Source organism: Eurypyga helias, unplaced genomic scaffold (assembly GCF_000690775.1).
Source record: "Eurypyga helias isolate BGI_N326 unplaced genomic scaffold, ASM69077v1 scaffold2374, whole genome shotgun sequence".
Lineage (NCBI taxonomy): Eukaryota > Metazoa > Chordata > Aves > Eurypygiformes > Eurypygidae > Eurypyga > Eurypyga helias.
Window position 1 is genome coordinate 28,271 of NW_010245455.1, and position 13,717 is coordinate 41,987.

The 13,717-nt window shown below is 35.9% G+C and overlaps 1 protein-coding gene across 1 annotated transcript in view; it reads right to left on the reverse strand.

Moving 5' to 3' along the window:
* Positions 1 to 945: 945 nt before the first annotated feature.
* The window catches only part of LOC104508428 (chromosome unknown open reading frame, human C10orf11), a gene marked incomplete at both ends in the record, with an annotated part of 186,336 nt that continues 173,564 nt past the window's right edge, over positions 946 to 13,717 (reverse strand). The window contains one exon of the mRNA XM_010150060.1: positions 946 to 1,030. Within this exon, the coding sequence (XP_010148362.1) occupies positions 946 to 1,030 (85 nt within the window). The remainder of the gene's footprint in view (positions 1,031 to 13,717) is intronic.

Consider the following 13,717-nt stretch of genomic DNA (forward strand, 5'->3'; position numbering starts at 1 on the left):
ATGCTTTCCACCTGAATCACAGATCTTTGTTCAGTTGCACTGCCTTCCTGCCCGCTTCTTTCAGAAGGTTTCAGGCAATAAGTCTTTCTACTAACACTACCTCAATCTTTTGCAATGGTGCAGAAGTTGAACACTCACAAAGTTACCATCAATTCATAAATGTAAGGCTGACTTTGATTCTGGCATCCTATACAAACATTGCCTCTACATAAATGGTACAGATAATCACCATGGAATCAATGTGTAATGAGGGAAATAACTAAGTATTCTTACTCCAATTGTAAATGCTGCAATGTTTATAAGTTTCTCCTTTTTAGAACAAAGGTGAAAGAGGTCGGAATGCACCCTTCCTGACTGTTCCAGTTTTTCACCTGCTCCATGAAAATTTTGCTCCATAGGTATGCAGAAGGAATTTCAGAATTTGCCCAAGGTGCTTTTTAAGTTCTAAGAACTGGTGAAAAAGGAAATTGAACACTGATCTGCCTTTAATGTTGAAAACCAGAGAAAAATCCCTTTTTATTGCAATGAAAAACACGTTAACATTCCAAAATCATAGCCCTAAATTCTTGAACTGACAAAATGCACTCTCATTGTAAATATTAGAAATTTTACGAATTCTCCCCAAACTACCAATGCTACATGTAATCATCTACTTAGCAATATTTAAGTAATCTAGTCTCTTTACATTCTTTTCTCACACTCAAAAAAATATCACTGAATGTTATTATCCATAGATTTATTTTCTTTCCCAGTAGACTACCTTTAAATCCTACTTAATATGAATTAAAACCTGTACTCTTGACAGGTACAGTTTTCTCATCTAGAGCTTGAAAGGTACAGCGTTCTCTGTGAAGTGCCAATGCAGCAGTAACTAAAACAGAGAAGGCCTTACAGCAAAGCTTACCACCTTGCAGCAGTTCACACCAAAAACAACTTAATGCATACCTCTGTGATTGGTGAGGTCTCTAGATCCTGAAGGCAGAGGTGTATAGTGCATCTCTGGAGAGGTGGAGGCAGCATCACTGCAGACCTGGGTGATAAAACAAATATTAACAGTATTCTGGGTGAAAGTCAATGATTATGCAAAGGGGATGCACCTGCAAAGTGAGTGCTATGATGTGGTTACAGGTGCACAGAGTCACCAACCATGGAGGATTATTTTGTTTTTGTTAAGGCTGTCTGCAGGTCTTCAATGTAGCTGTACTCACAAGAATTTACACAATGACATCAGGTAGCTCACAGTTTCAAAAATTTACCATCTTTATCAGGAAATCTTTGGGCAATGTTAAAAACATTCCTTTTGGTGAAACAGATTAATATTTACCTGAAGTTAATAACTGAAGGGCAGTCGCAGGTATAGACTTTGCTCTGGAGTGTTTACGATCTGCCCATTGCAATGTACATAAAAAGACGATGGGTTTTAATAGAAGACACAAAGGACAGTGTTCACTAAAAGTTACAAAATAATTTGCAACAGAAAAGACAAGGCAGATAAAGAGAAGAAATACAAAACCTAAACTATTTCTTGAATTTCATGATAATTTACTAAAGGGAATCTTGAGGAAAATAATTGCTGTCTTCTATGCAGGTTGTTCCCTAATGATCTATTGGTTTATAAGCTGCAAAAGTCTACCCAAGGAATCCACTTGAACCTTGCTTCTTATTTTTTAATTAATCTTATGATCAACAGTTATGCATTTTTTTTTAATTGAAACGAGTTCAAACTCAGATTTACAGTGTCTGGTTAAGATAAAACTGTAAAATAAAGCTAAAATATTTTGGAGTTTAAAAGTTTAAATACTAATTAAATTTTAACTGCCAGGCTAAACCCAAGAACAACAAGGGTATCAGCCCTATCTTTGCGCCTTGCAAAAGTCTGGTCATAACATGAAGATGCATCATGCATCAAAACAAATGTCTTAATCGAGACAGGTTTGCCTAAACAGCAAGGATGCTACTTATCGGATATGAATAGATATCTACAAAATCCTGCCTCAGCTTTCTCGCCAGTGAAAACATACTCTTGTTTTCAGAGAGGTAATGTTATAGACACAGCTCTCACCTTCAGCCAGAATGAATAATCCTAACATTTTAGCGAACTGTAAATATGCAGGTCAATCTACCCTGGACCATGAAGTACTGGAAAACTTCCCTCTGATGACCAATACGAGCTCAGGGCACATAACATCTCAGAGGATGAGATAAATGCCCCTAACACCCAGCAATGTACCATCGGAAATGAATTCCAAGAACAGGCATCTGTTCACAACTGTCTCTTTTCCCTAGGCTTAGTTGTTCAGGGTAAGACAAGAAGGAAAATGTCAGTAACTATTTAACATAAGACTTCATCCCTGTAAATCACTCCAAAAGCTGGAGCAATAAGTGGTCTCGTACTATACACTCTAGATGTTATCTGCTTATTCAAGTGTACTTATTTGGGACTCTGATAATAGTGAAGGTTTCTCTTTGGTACTTTTAATCTCAATTTGGTCTGTTGACAGCTTGATGATAGCTTTTCCTAAAATTACTGGAAGAGACTTTGCCTTTTCAGCAATATACCACTGAGTGAGCAAAATTCAAGAGCTTCTAAAAAGGATATTGGAGTGAAGGGGCAATTTAGCTTTATTTCCAATTTCAGGAAAAGCAAGAACAGGAGGGTTTGTTTATTGGTGTTTTGCTGTTATTTTATGTACAGTATATAATTCTCTGTCAAATATAGAACAGTTTTCATTACCTTTGAGCTAAGCATTCAGTTAGAGCAACTTTAATTCTATGGAATATCATCCAGGGTTAGTATTGTTTTGCACAAACACTGGCTGGAGATCTGGATCATGTTTCTGAGTAAGCCTGTGCACCAACAGAAAGACAACTATTTGATACCCTTTCCACATATTGACGTTTGGCCCTAAGCTATTTTACAAAGATACTTCTATAGATTGTATTACTCTTAATATTCACAGGAATATTTTGACAGTGACAGCATTGACATGTGACAGTTATGTCTTCAAATATCAGTGACATATGCACAAAGAGTTCTTGTTGCAGTGGAAAGTACTAGAAATACAAATAGCTTTGAGAAAGACTGGTTAAAATGGGTGGTAACTTCAGTTTTACATGAACAGGTCATCAAATAGCTCAGTAAAGAAATTCTAACAGAATTATTACAGGAGAAGCTTACATTATTGCAAGCATTAGAATAATCCAAATTTTGCAGTCTATCACAGTACAAGGTATAAAAGTTACCAGGCCAGTAAAGTTAGACTATTCACAGCCTAAGTTATGCACATAACCTAACACTTGCTAAATAGAGGTATCTCTGTCTTCATATTCACCTGTAAATTTTGTCCAAGATAAGAATTTTCATACTTGAATATTAAACAGACTGTAAAAGAATACCAGATTTTCAAACCATGTTCATCAAAATTACAGATACTGTATAAACTGCAGTAGGAAAAAAAAAACCACAACCACCAAACAAACAAACACACATCAGCCAACACACACACACACACACACACCCAACCTAAACTTTGAGTAATTTTATTTAAAACAATGTTTATTGTTTAGGGAATTTTACTTTCTCTTGATGAGTAAGATGTGGCTTGATATTAGGCTATATTTGTTATAATGGAATATCATTAATACTCGCTCATAGGTGATATTCTTCTACTTGTGCCACACAGTTTGTATTTGTAGACTAGTATTTCTGTACTAATACTTACCCTTATATCTCAGGCATGCCAAAAATTCTTTACACACTTATACACATCCATAACTGTGGTAACCATTTATGTATTATTCATGATAAATTTTAGAGTACAGGAAGAACAGCATCATGTTGGCATCTTTCTGACAAGTGTTCAACAGATATGCAACACATATGGAAAGATGTGGTAAGTAAAATTGGTTCAATACACACATACATACAAAAGAAGATTTCCTTAGCTAAATACCTTTAATTCCAAAATATTATCAGAGAACATCACAGAGAGAAATCTTAGTTTGATCAAGACATCATTCAAAACACAGACTGTAGAGTGAAGAATGAGATGTGGCAGCAAAAACCAAAATACTTAAGAATATATTGTTTTCTATGGAACTCTAGACATAGACAAAGGATTCTCTTGTATCTGTTACCTTAGAAAGATTTTAAGTGTTTGGGATTTCTCCTTTGCAACATGTTTCTCATCTAGTATGGGAATATCTCAAATCTCCAGCATTTCAGCATGAGACTGATGAAGCAGCAAATTTCTTGGGGACAGTCTGACCCATAATTGTCAAGAATTCTTGTGTTCTGTGATACTGTTGTTTATTTGCATACATTATAGTTTTAACACTTGTCAAAGTCATCTAGCAAGGTCACAGAGAAATGACATTAGCAATTTGAAATCTTGTTGCTTCTCATTTGGTGATTTACATTCAAATGAAAATGGAAGCAATATTCTGATCAGCCCAATGGTACATATCACATTATCAGATTCAAAACTTGGATTTAGTAAGAAAGTATGAATTATTTCAAAATATTTTTAATATATCCACAGGGAAGCTACAATTAAGACTGAAGGAAATCACTGCATTATCCATTTTTTAAACTGACAAACATTTCTGCAGAAAGGAATATGATTAGTGGGACAACCTGTGGTATAGTTCCAACTTAAAGGATCAGCTCATACTTGCATTTGTAAAACTTTTCCTTTCATGCAAGTATACAACAATATATTCCTGATTAGCTTATTCTGTCTCAAATGCACGCAATGCTTAAAATTAATCACATTTACAATGACTTATTACAGCCATTAAGCAATACATGGGTTATTACAATTTTAAAGAATGTCTGCATAAACATCTACTTAGGCTAAGGACTGATTTTGGATCTCTTGAGCTCTCACATCTACCCCAAGAGACATAATGTAAAAAGTCTTCAATAATTAATACATATTTTGAAAAATTCCCTAAATACCTGTGTACCAATACACCAGTAATGTGTCAATTCAACCCTGAGGACAGCAACTCACATGTCGTAGCCCATAAGTATATTGGACCATCATGATTTATTCACATCAGTGATAAAATGTACAGAAATTTTCCATGGAACTCCTCAAGATTTTTCTCCTTCAAAATTTTAGACATAACTAACTAGAAATGAATTGGTTATAGATTACATATACAGGTTACACATAAATGTGTGATGAGGAACATAGTCTGCCTAAAAAGAGAAAACAGTTTAAACGTATTCATTTTGGGTTGAATTTATGACATGCTCGCAGAGAGTATCAAAACACTACTTTAGAAGGACTGTGTCTTCCCATGAGTTCACAGAGCACCAAGTACAATGGGGCTTTGATTTCACTGTGAAGTCTTTGAGAGCCTCGTGGTAGCAGAAAATATTACAGGAAGCAACAATACACGAAGTCTTTAACGATTCCATCCTAGGGAATGGCTGGGGAAGAACAACTTTATTTGCTTTTCTGTGAACTCTGGAAACATACAGCTAGTGAAAGAAAAGGACGAAAAGTGAAACGAGATAAAACAAGAGACTAGATAACATGCAAAAGCGGGACCTGACAAGACCTCTATATATGTCAGGCTACAAAAGGTCTTGCTTTCTTCTCCCTAGCTGTGAACTGGGCTGGAGGTCTCACAACGGTCAGCCTGAGCTTGCGACCGATCCCAATACACTGCTATGTTCCAGAAAACCTAGAGGTGGCCTGGCATGCCTATCTGGAGAGACAGCTTCCCTTGATGAAACTGGATTTCCCAATTCCACTGCTCCACAGCCAAGCTTAGTTAAACTGTGAGACAGCAGTTGCCTTTACTAAGTTCCAGCATAAGTTAGGGTCACTTTAATTAAGAAATTAAATAAGAAGAAGTAGTAACTTAACCAGTCCTAAAGAACACAAACACAAACTGATAACTCTGAACTAATATGTCATTTTAATTTATTTTTATAAAAGTATCCCAATAGAAAGAATTTCCAAGGGAACTATAGGGAGTATTTTTCCCAAGTTTTTTTTTTTTTGTTTTTTTTTTTTTTTCTTTCCCACACCATTAATAACGAAGAGAAGTGAGACAAGAAAGGAACTTAAGGACAGGTATTGGTTGGATAAGGGATTTTTTTTGCTATTTTGTGTATAAAACTAATCCTCATAATAATAATTTTTCAAAAAATAATCTGGAGTCTGACCTTCTAAGTCCCTGATGCATAACATTTAGTATGATGTGGAAGTGAAAAATGTTTTTCTAGTATGCAAACACAAAGTAAAGCTTGGGGGGAAAAAAAAGAAAAAAAAACCCACACCAAACCCAAAAACCAACACTGTAACATTTCGAAGAAAATTAAGTCGGCCACACACTGGCAACTGGAACTTGAATGTCTGGGAATCTAATCAGGCTAAAGAAAAGTTTCATTTATTCAATCCCCAAATTGCACTTTTCAAGGAATAAAACCCCCAATATTTGGAAGGAACTAATGAGGGAACATCCTGTGTAGTATCAGGATATACTCTACATCTCCTGCATTGAAACAGATTTGTAGAGACCAATGGTTCAAAAATACAAATGGCCTGCTATTTTTGGCAACCACACACGTTCCTTCAAATACTTTCAGCTGCTGAAGGAAGTGAAGGGGGACTGTAATTCAGATAAGACAATCCTCTTTGAATCATGCTTTGAGAAACAGTAAAATTTAAATGACTCCGCTTTCGAAATTAATTCTCTTAGACATTTCCTTTTTATATCTCCAAACACAAGAATAAACAAAAAATTATCTAATATTTATACCTATGTTAGCAAAAAATGCTGCAACCCATTTCTGACATTTTTAAATTTAATAAACATCATTGTTTCAGCTGTAATCAAGAGTGTGACTTTGTACTGAACAAATATTCATTCCAGACATTTTAGCAGCCTATTTTCATATGTGATGTTATTAATAGAGTAGGCCAAATTATTGTAGTATTAGGATGACAAGGAGGAACAGCAATCTTATATTTTGGTTGGCTTTCCAATTCCAATGACCTTTAACAAGAAAGGGCAAGAGAATTTTGTTTATTTAACAGAAACAGTGGCGCTTCAAAAGATTCAAAACATTTCAGAATATATTTCCCTTATTCTCATATAAGAAATATTATCACTTCTCACTTGAATTTACCTTTTGGTTTTCACTTAATGTTAAATTACAAGGTTGAAAGCAGGGTGCAACTGGATCAAAAATGTAAATGAACATCAGATAATTCTTATGCGTTTAGGCTTAATTGAGTGTAATTGATATGTCTGGTGTGCAGCCAAATTCAACTATTGTGAAAAGCACCTAATGTATGAACATTATTTTTGGACTACTGAATGCCAGAAAATAATGAGCTGGCATTCAGCTTTGGTGAATCAGACCTTGAATTTTCATCTAAGAGCAGTTTTGAATTATTATTGAAGATAAGGTGTAAATGTGCAAGGGAATTTTATCCATGTTTCTCCCATGAATCATAAATGAGGAAAAAAATTACAGTCTAAATTGCACTTAAAAGGAATAAAGTCTTTTCATGTCATACATGATTTATCAAAATGATCTCATTTTAAGAGTACTGTGGTGTATCTTGATTAATAACATTAGTAAGCATGATGAATGGCCTCTTTAATGGTAACACAGAATTTATTGGCAAAATCCCTAATTCCACCAAAAGGATGGGAAGTAAAACACACAGCAGCTAGTAACTTGCAGAAACAGCTTAAGTAAACTCTCTCCTAAGTATTTTGTGTTTAGACATTTTTGAAAATTCTTAGTTTGAATTTATTCTCAGTATCATTTTGGAAACAAGTAAAAGGCTTTACCTAACGTGTCAGCTCTAGCCCCTACAAAAGTCACTTTGCAGTTCCTTGCAAAACAAGCTGAACTTTGCATGTACTGTAGGAGGATGTAGTGTATTAAGGTTTTTCAAGAACGTCAGCCCTATCCCCTTATGACCTTTTTCAATATCCTCTTCATTTTGCTTTAATATCCTAAATGCTTCCCTTCTCCCATTACTCCATCTTCCCTCTCTCCCTTTTTTTTTAAGCCAGCTACAGCCTGCTCTAACTAATTTCCTTTTGGGCTGACAGATCAGAGGCCTTCCTACCACTGTTCCTTTTAGACCTGTGAAGCCCTCCTCGTAATCCTGCTGCTTGTCCACAATTAATCTTTCCAGTTGCCACATTATTAACACTACCACCCACAGACAGAGGATGCCTGAGCACGGCTGGACACTCGCTTCCCCACTAGAGCATCAAAGTTGTCAATCACACACTAGCCAGAAAGTTGCCTGCTGTCAACATCAGAGGTTTTCATCCTCTTCTACCCGCTGATCAAACATTTTTCTTCAGAAGATTAATTCCAAGTCCCCACCCATTTCCTCCCATATCCTCATTACTCAATGATCCCTCTTCTGTATAGAAAAGGAAGCAGTGTATAATAGAAATCCTTTCAAAACAAAAGTTCAGCAAAACTAAATTTAAATCCCAGCTGTTATCAGCCTCTGCCCTTCTCCCCCCTCCTCCTCATGCAAGTTAAACACCTTAAAGAGCTTGGATTAGACCTAGTCACAAATGCCTTTCTTTGATCAAAGGCCCCAAGACTTTACACAAATATAATCACAAGGCAATGACTGCATCTAAGGAGCCTGAATTGATTTGTTCTACTGTAACATATAGCATACAAAAACACCCATTAGGTTTTTTGACTTCCAAGACCTTTCTTTTTCAATTTATATCACTAAAGCCAAGAATTTTAGGATCTTCTGAACACTATTTTTGCATGATCAGTAGAAAAAAAAAAAATGACTACTTATTATTGTATGGTATTTGCCTTGTATCGTTTTAGAAACCTTATCTTGGCTACCTAGATTTAAAGGCAGAAGGATGCAAGAGATTCTGCTGCTTATTCCGTTCAGTTTAATGAGTTGAAAGAAAGTAACTGCACTGTTACCATCTCTCCCTAATCATACATCAGATTCTAATAGTTTCATTTGTGATGAATTAAACGTTACTGCTCAAGTGGCTCAGTATCTTTCATTATGGTAGATATCAGGAACTGTTCCTAAAGGAGCACTTATACATTTTAGCAACACAACAGTGAATGAAAGGAATATAATCCAATAAGCAATCTATTAACTGTTAGGTTTTAAAGTATAAAGAATAAATCCATTTAAAATCACACTACAAAATAAATTCAAAGTTGCTAGATCATACTCTTCTAAAATGGATTTTTGAGTGCTTTTTCTTCTATTAAACTGCTACTAATGAAAATCAGGGAATCAACAAAAGACCCCCAAAGGTATAAAACAATAAAGGAAAATCTGCTGGTCTTGACTCTTGGTCTGCATTTTGGAAAGTAAGTCGAAGCAAGAAGTATAAAATTTATCTTTCATTTCTTTACAAACATCTTTACTTTCCTCACCTTCTGGGAACACACAAGCTACCTTATCTTCATCTACAGCATGCAGGATTCAAAGGGCTTGCACTCTAGTAAAATGAAGTGCAAGGAAAAAAAAAATAGCATAAATAAGCCTGTCATACCCCAAACTCTGCAACTCTGCTAGCAAATTTTAAGTTGTCATAGACAACTATTCTTTGAGGTCCCTTGTTAAGTGAACCACAGATAAACTTATAGATGCTAGCAGATGTTAACCTTTTTCTAAGTTTCCCCCCTCTCCAATGTCCAAACACAATTTATTGCATTCCACTCATCACCCAACAGCTCTGAAGGAGTGAAAGAACTGTACTGAGTTGTCAGATATTACAACTTCAACAGAAGGTGCAAAAGCACAGGTAAGTCACTTATGTGAAGGGAAGTACACTGATAATGTATTGGATTCCACATTTACTACAGACATTCCTTGCAACATTTTTTAACCAATTGTATCACAACTACAAAACACAGCACTACAGGAGTAATTACTGAGATTCGTATACAAGCTACATATAAACACAGATGCAGAACTCAAATACACGTTAAATATAACACAGTAAATGATTACTTTTCATAGACCTGTATTTTCAAATATAGACAATTTGGAACTCCTACACTTGTTTTTGCCAATCTGATGTCCACAGATTCTTCAAAAGCGAAGATAGGATCAGCAAGGTAAATTGCATTTTTTGGATTGGAATGTCTGAGACTGTTTCATAAATTAAATCAGTAACATAGTATCATCGCTTGCAAACACATTCAATGACAATCAGAAGAATGCAGAACTGTGTATAGTTTTAACTGACCGAGCATAATAGTTTGCAACGTTAGAGGTTTCATTCTGCTGTCCTCTGCTTGCTTAATTTTTTCAGATGTATGGACCATGCTGCAAAAATGAAAGCTAGATCCTAAAAATCATAAAAGCAGTTTAATGGCTATTGTTGAGTTGCACTGATCTCCTTGCTTAATAGGCTCAGGAATTAAGAAATGGGAAAGTTAAAAATGCTTTCAAGGCATCTTCGTTCTGTCATGTGGGAATAATACTGAATTGCAGCAAAAACCCCTTGTCACACTACTTAGTCAGCAGAAGGGGGTGCTGTAGTGTAACCTATTTAAAATGCAAATAGAGTAACTTTTGTAAGAGCAGATTAAAACTAGCATTTTATTCACTTGGCATACCCACAGCATACTGAATGCTGGAATCAGACTTGTCACTGCACACCGCAGGTTATTAATAGAGCTCAGAATGGTGTTGCTAAATGTGCAAGTTAAAAGCAAATAAACAAAAATGGATTTATCTGTGGTATTTGTTGTCCGGGAGAATTCAGCAAGGCCTCCCTTACACTGCACATTTGTTTATCCAAGATCACTGAGGGTCAATTTTTTTTTTTTTTTTTAATTTATTTAGAGTATTTGATTGACAGCCACTTACCACAGCCAGAAGTTCTAGGATATGTGATCTATAACATTAATATTCTAGAGAAAACCACAGTTATTTTCAACCTGGACAAATAAATTTATTAAATAAGACACACAGGAAAAGAGACTATAGTGAAAACCCGCTACTTTCTAATAGGTCTTTCTGAACTGTCGTGAACTACCAGCACATGAGAAAACACAAAGTCAAAGGCTTCAGCAGAACCAAATCAACACATTGTGCTATGGCTTTACACTTCATTTTCCTACAATGTCAGGTGTTAGGGCAGGCAAGTGGGTTTCCACTCTATGTTCAAGCCAATTTCTGTGTTCTTCATCTCGATCTCTCAGAGATTCATCAAAAATGCGATTTAATTACATCTCCTCCCCCCTCCTCCCCCTCCCCAAAAGAGTGTAAACATGACTCCTTTTTATCTCCTGATACATCTGGACAAGTAGACAATGTGCTAAAACAAAATAAATCTGCCCTGACAGTCACATCAAAGGGTTCAGCTAGGGGCTTGCAGCTACTTAAGGCACAGGAATGTTGTTGCTAAGCATCGCTCTACAACCTATCAGTCCCTTAAAGAAGAGCTTTTTTCTTTCAGAGGGAGATGAGGAAAGCTGGAGAGTGGGAACCAGACTGCAAAGGGAGATTGGGGATTTTGGAGGATTTTGAAGCTTAAAGTGAATTGTGTGAGAGAAAAGGGGGTTTGATTTGTTTTGTTTTGCCTTGCCTCATGACATACAGTCTACATTGCAGGGAGCAGTGGGGCGGGGGGGCTGGGAAGGGGAACTAGAGGAGGAATGAGGGGTTAAAACTTGTTGATGAAACATCTTCTGAATTTTCCCCTTGGATAAAACCAAGCAAAGTCTTTGATATCCTTTTTCAAATCCCTGTACTTATTGTAGATTCAAAATAGAAAGATTGTGACCAAAAGCAATAGGGTTGGGATACCAATCCTGTTAAAAGTATATTGCAAAATGCATCCCATGCCCTGCTTTTCTGCCAAGCATTTGACAAATATGTGTACATTCTTAAATACATGAAATGAGGAACAATGTCCATATCTAATAAACATGCTCTACAGAGAAAGGAAACTTGCCCTGTAATACGTATGCACATAACACAATTTGATGCTCAATTTGCTAGTAAAAACCATTCCCTTTAGAGAGAAGCCTTCACTGAAATCATCAGTCTTCCACACCATGCCCTGCAGGACTTGATTTGTACATGTGTAGTGCTTAAAATTCAAAATGAAGCCAAAGAAAGGTAAAACCATGCTAAAATCAGACCTTAGAACTATACTAATTATAACCACAGCTGTGGTGAAATGGACAGCTAAAAGTTCTAATTATGCTCTCCTCTCACAGATGCAGAAACACCAAGGCAGACAGACAATCCAGACTGAAAAGTATGAAACAATTAGTTTCAAAGCTTAATTATCCTGAAGGTAAGTTAAGAAAGCTCGTAGTTTGGTTACAGTACTACTGAGAGGTGTAGTTCGATCACACATATTTGACTTCTAAAAGCAGCTTAAAAGTTGGAAAAAAAAGTCTTTCCTTTTTAAAAATTAAACAAAGAAAATGTGAAATGGACTCATTCTACATGCAGGGTAGCTATCAAGAACATGAACAATTACTGAGCCCATGATATTACACAAATAAATAACACTTAGCATTATCTTCAGCACTATCATATTTATTAAACAGTGACTGAGGGCAGCAGTAACCATTTTTATTGTCCCATATAGCTCTTATTTTCTAATTAAACAGAAGGTTATTTCCACTGCCAATGCAGCCATTTATCTTATTTGAGTGTTACATAATATTTTTGCCAGCCATGCCTGACTATAAAGTGTTCTGTGTGGTGAACTGTGGCCCAACTTGCTTTCCTGTTTGGTAATCATAGAAATGGGCCATTTTGTGCTGTTTTAATAAATAAACTTTTTGCAATTTCTCCTAAAACATGATAAAGCTTATACTTTGTCCTACCCTCTAGCTTCAATACAAGGGCAATGAGCTGTATTATTAAAGATATAGGTCAAGCAAACCTGATGATTTCAATCCTGTGGGGTGCTTTAGAATCTGTTGTCATATTACTGAGATCATTCTGCTGTTCCTAATTATTCCTCTTGGTTGCTTCACATTTCAAGTGATTTCTCTCACACTTATGTCAAAATTTATAAGCTGCTCTATGTAACAACACTACATTATTTCCTCACTTGTTATGGTAACATAGGACATAACTAGGAGAATGCTTTAATCTAGCTGACAAGGATAATGCAGTCTAGATATGTAATAAACTTTGTATTCTACTACAGAGTTGTGCTTTTTTCCCTACTATGAAACATTTCATACAGATAGACATCTTAGAAAAACTAATTGCTACAATAACTTGAATATCCCCTTATCTGAGCTGCTTTTATCAGAAAAAATATATCAGCATTAAAGCATTCACTCCAATAGCTTGTGCATTCTCCTCATTCCCATAATTGCTATTCTGCAATGTTCTGTTGACTGTAGTGTAAAACTGCATGCTGCTGAAGGAAACCCATTTCCAAGAGATCTGTGCATCACACAAACAGTGCAAAACATTTGTAATTAACAGGCTGGGCTTTCACAGCACTGTAACACATGTTGGGCTGACTGGCAGAAAATTTTATTTGCACTAAGTAGCTTGAGACTGGGAAAACATAAAATCAGCTTTATGTGATAGCTTCATGTTCTACAGTGTCTTTTGAAGGAATGCAGAATGTACAGAAAGCTTCCAGTGGAAAAGGTAGTTTAATAAAAGGTTTGAAATTGAAAGCTAGTGTAGGTACTGCTTACTGTGGGGGCTAACCTATGGAACCATCATTTTGT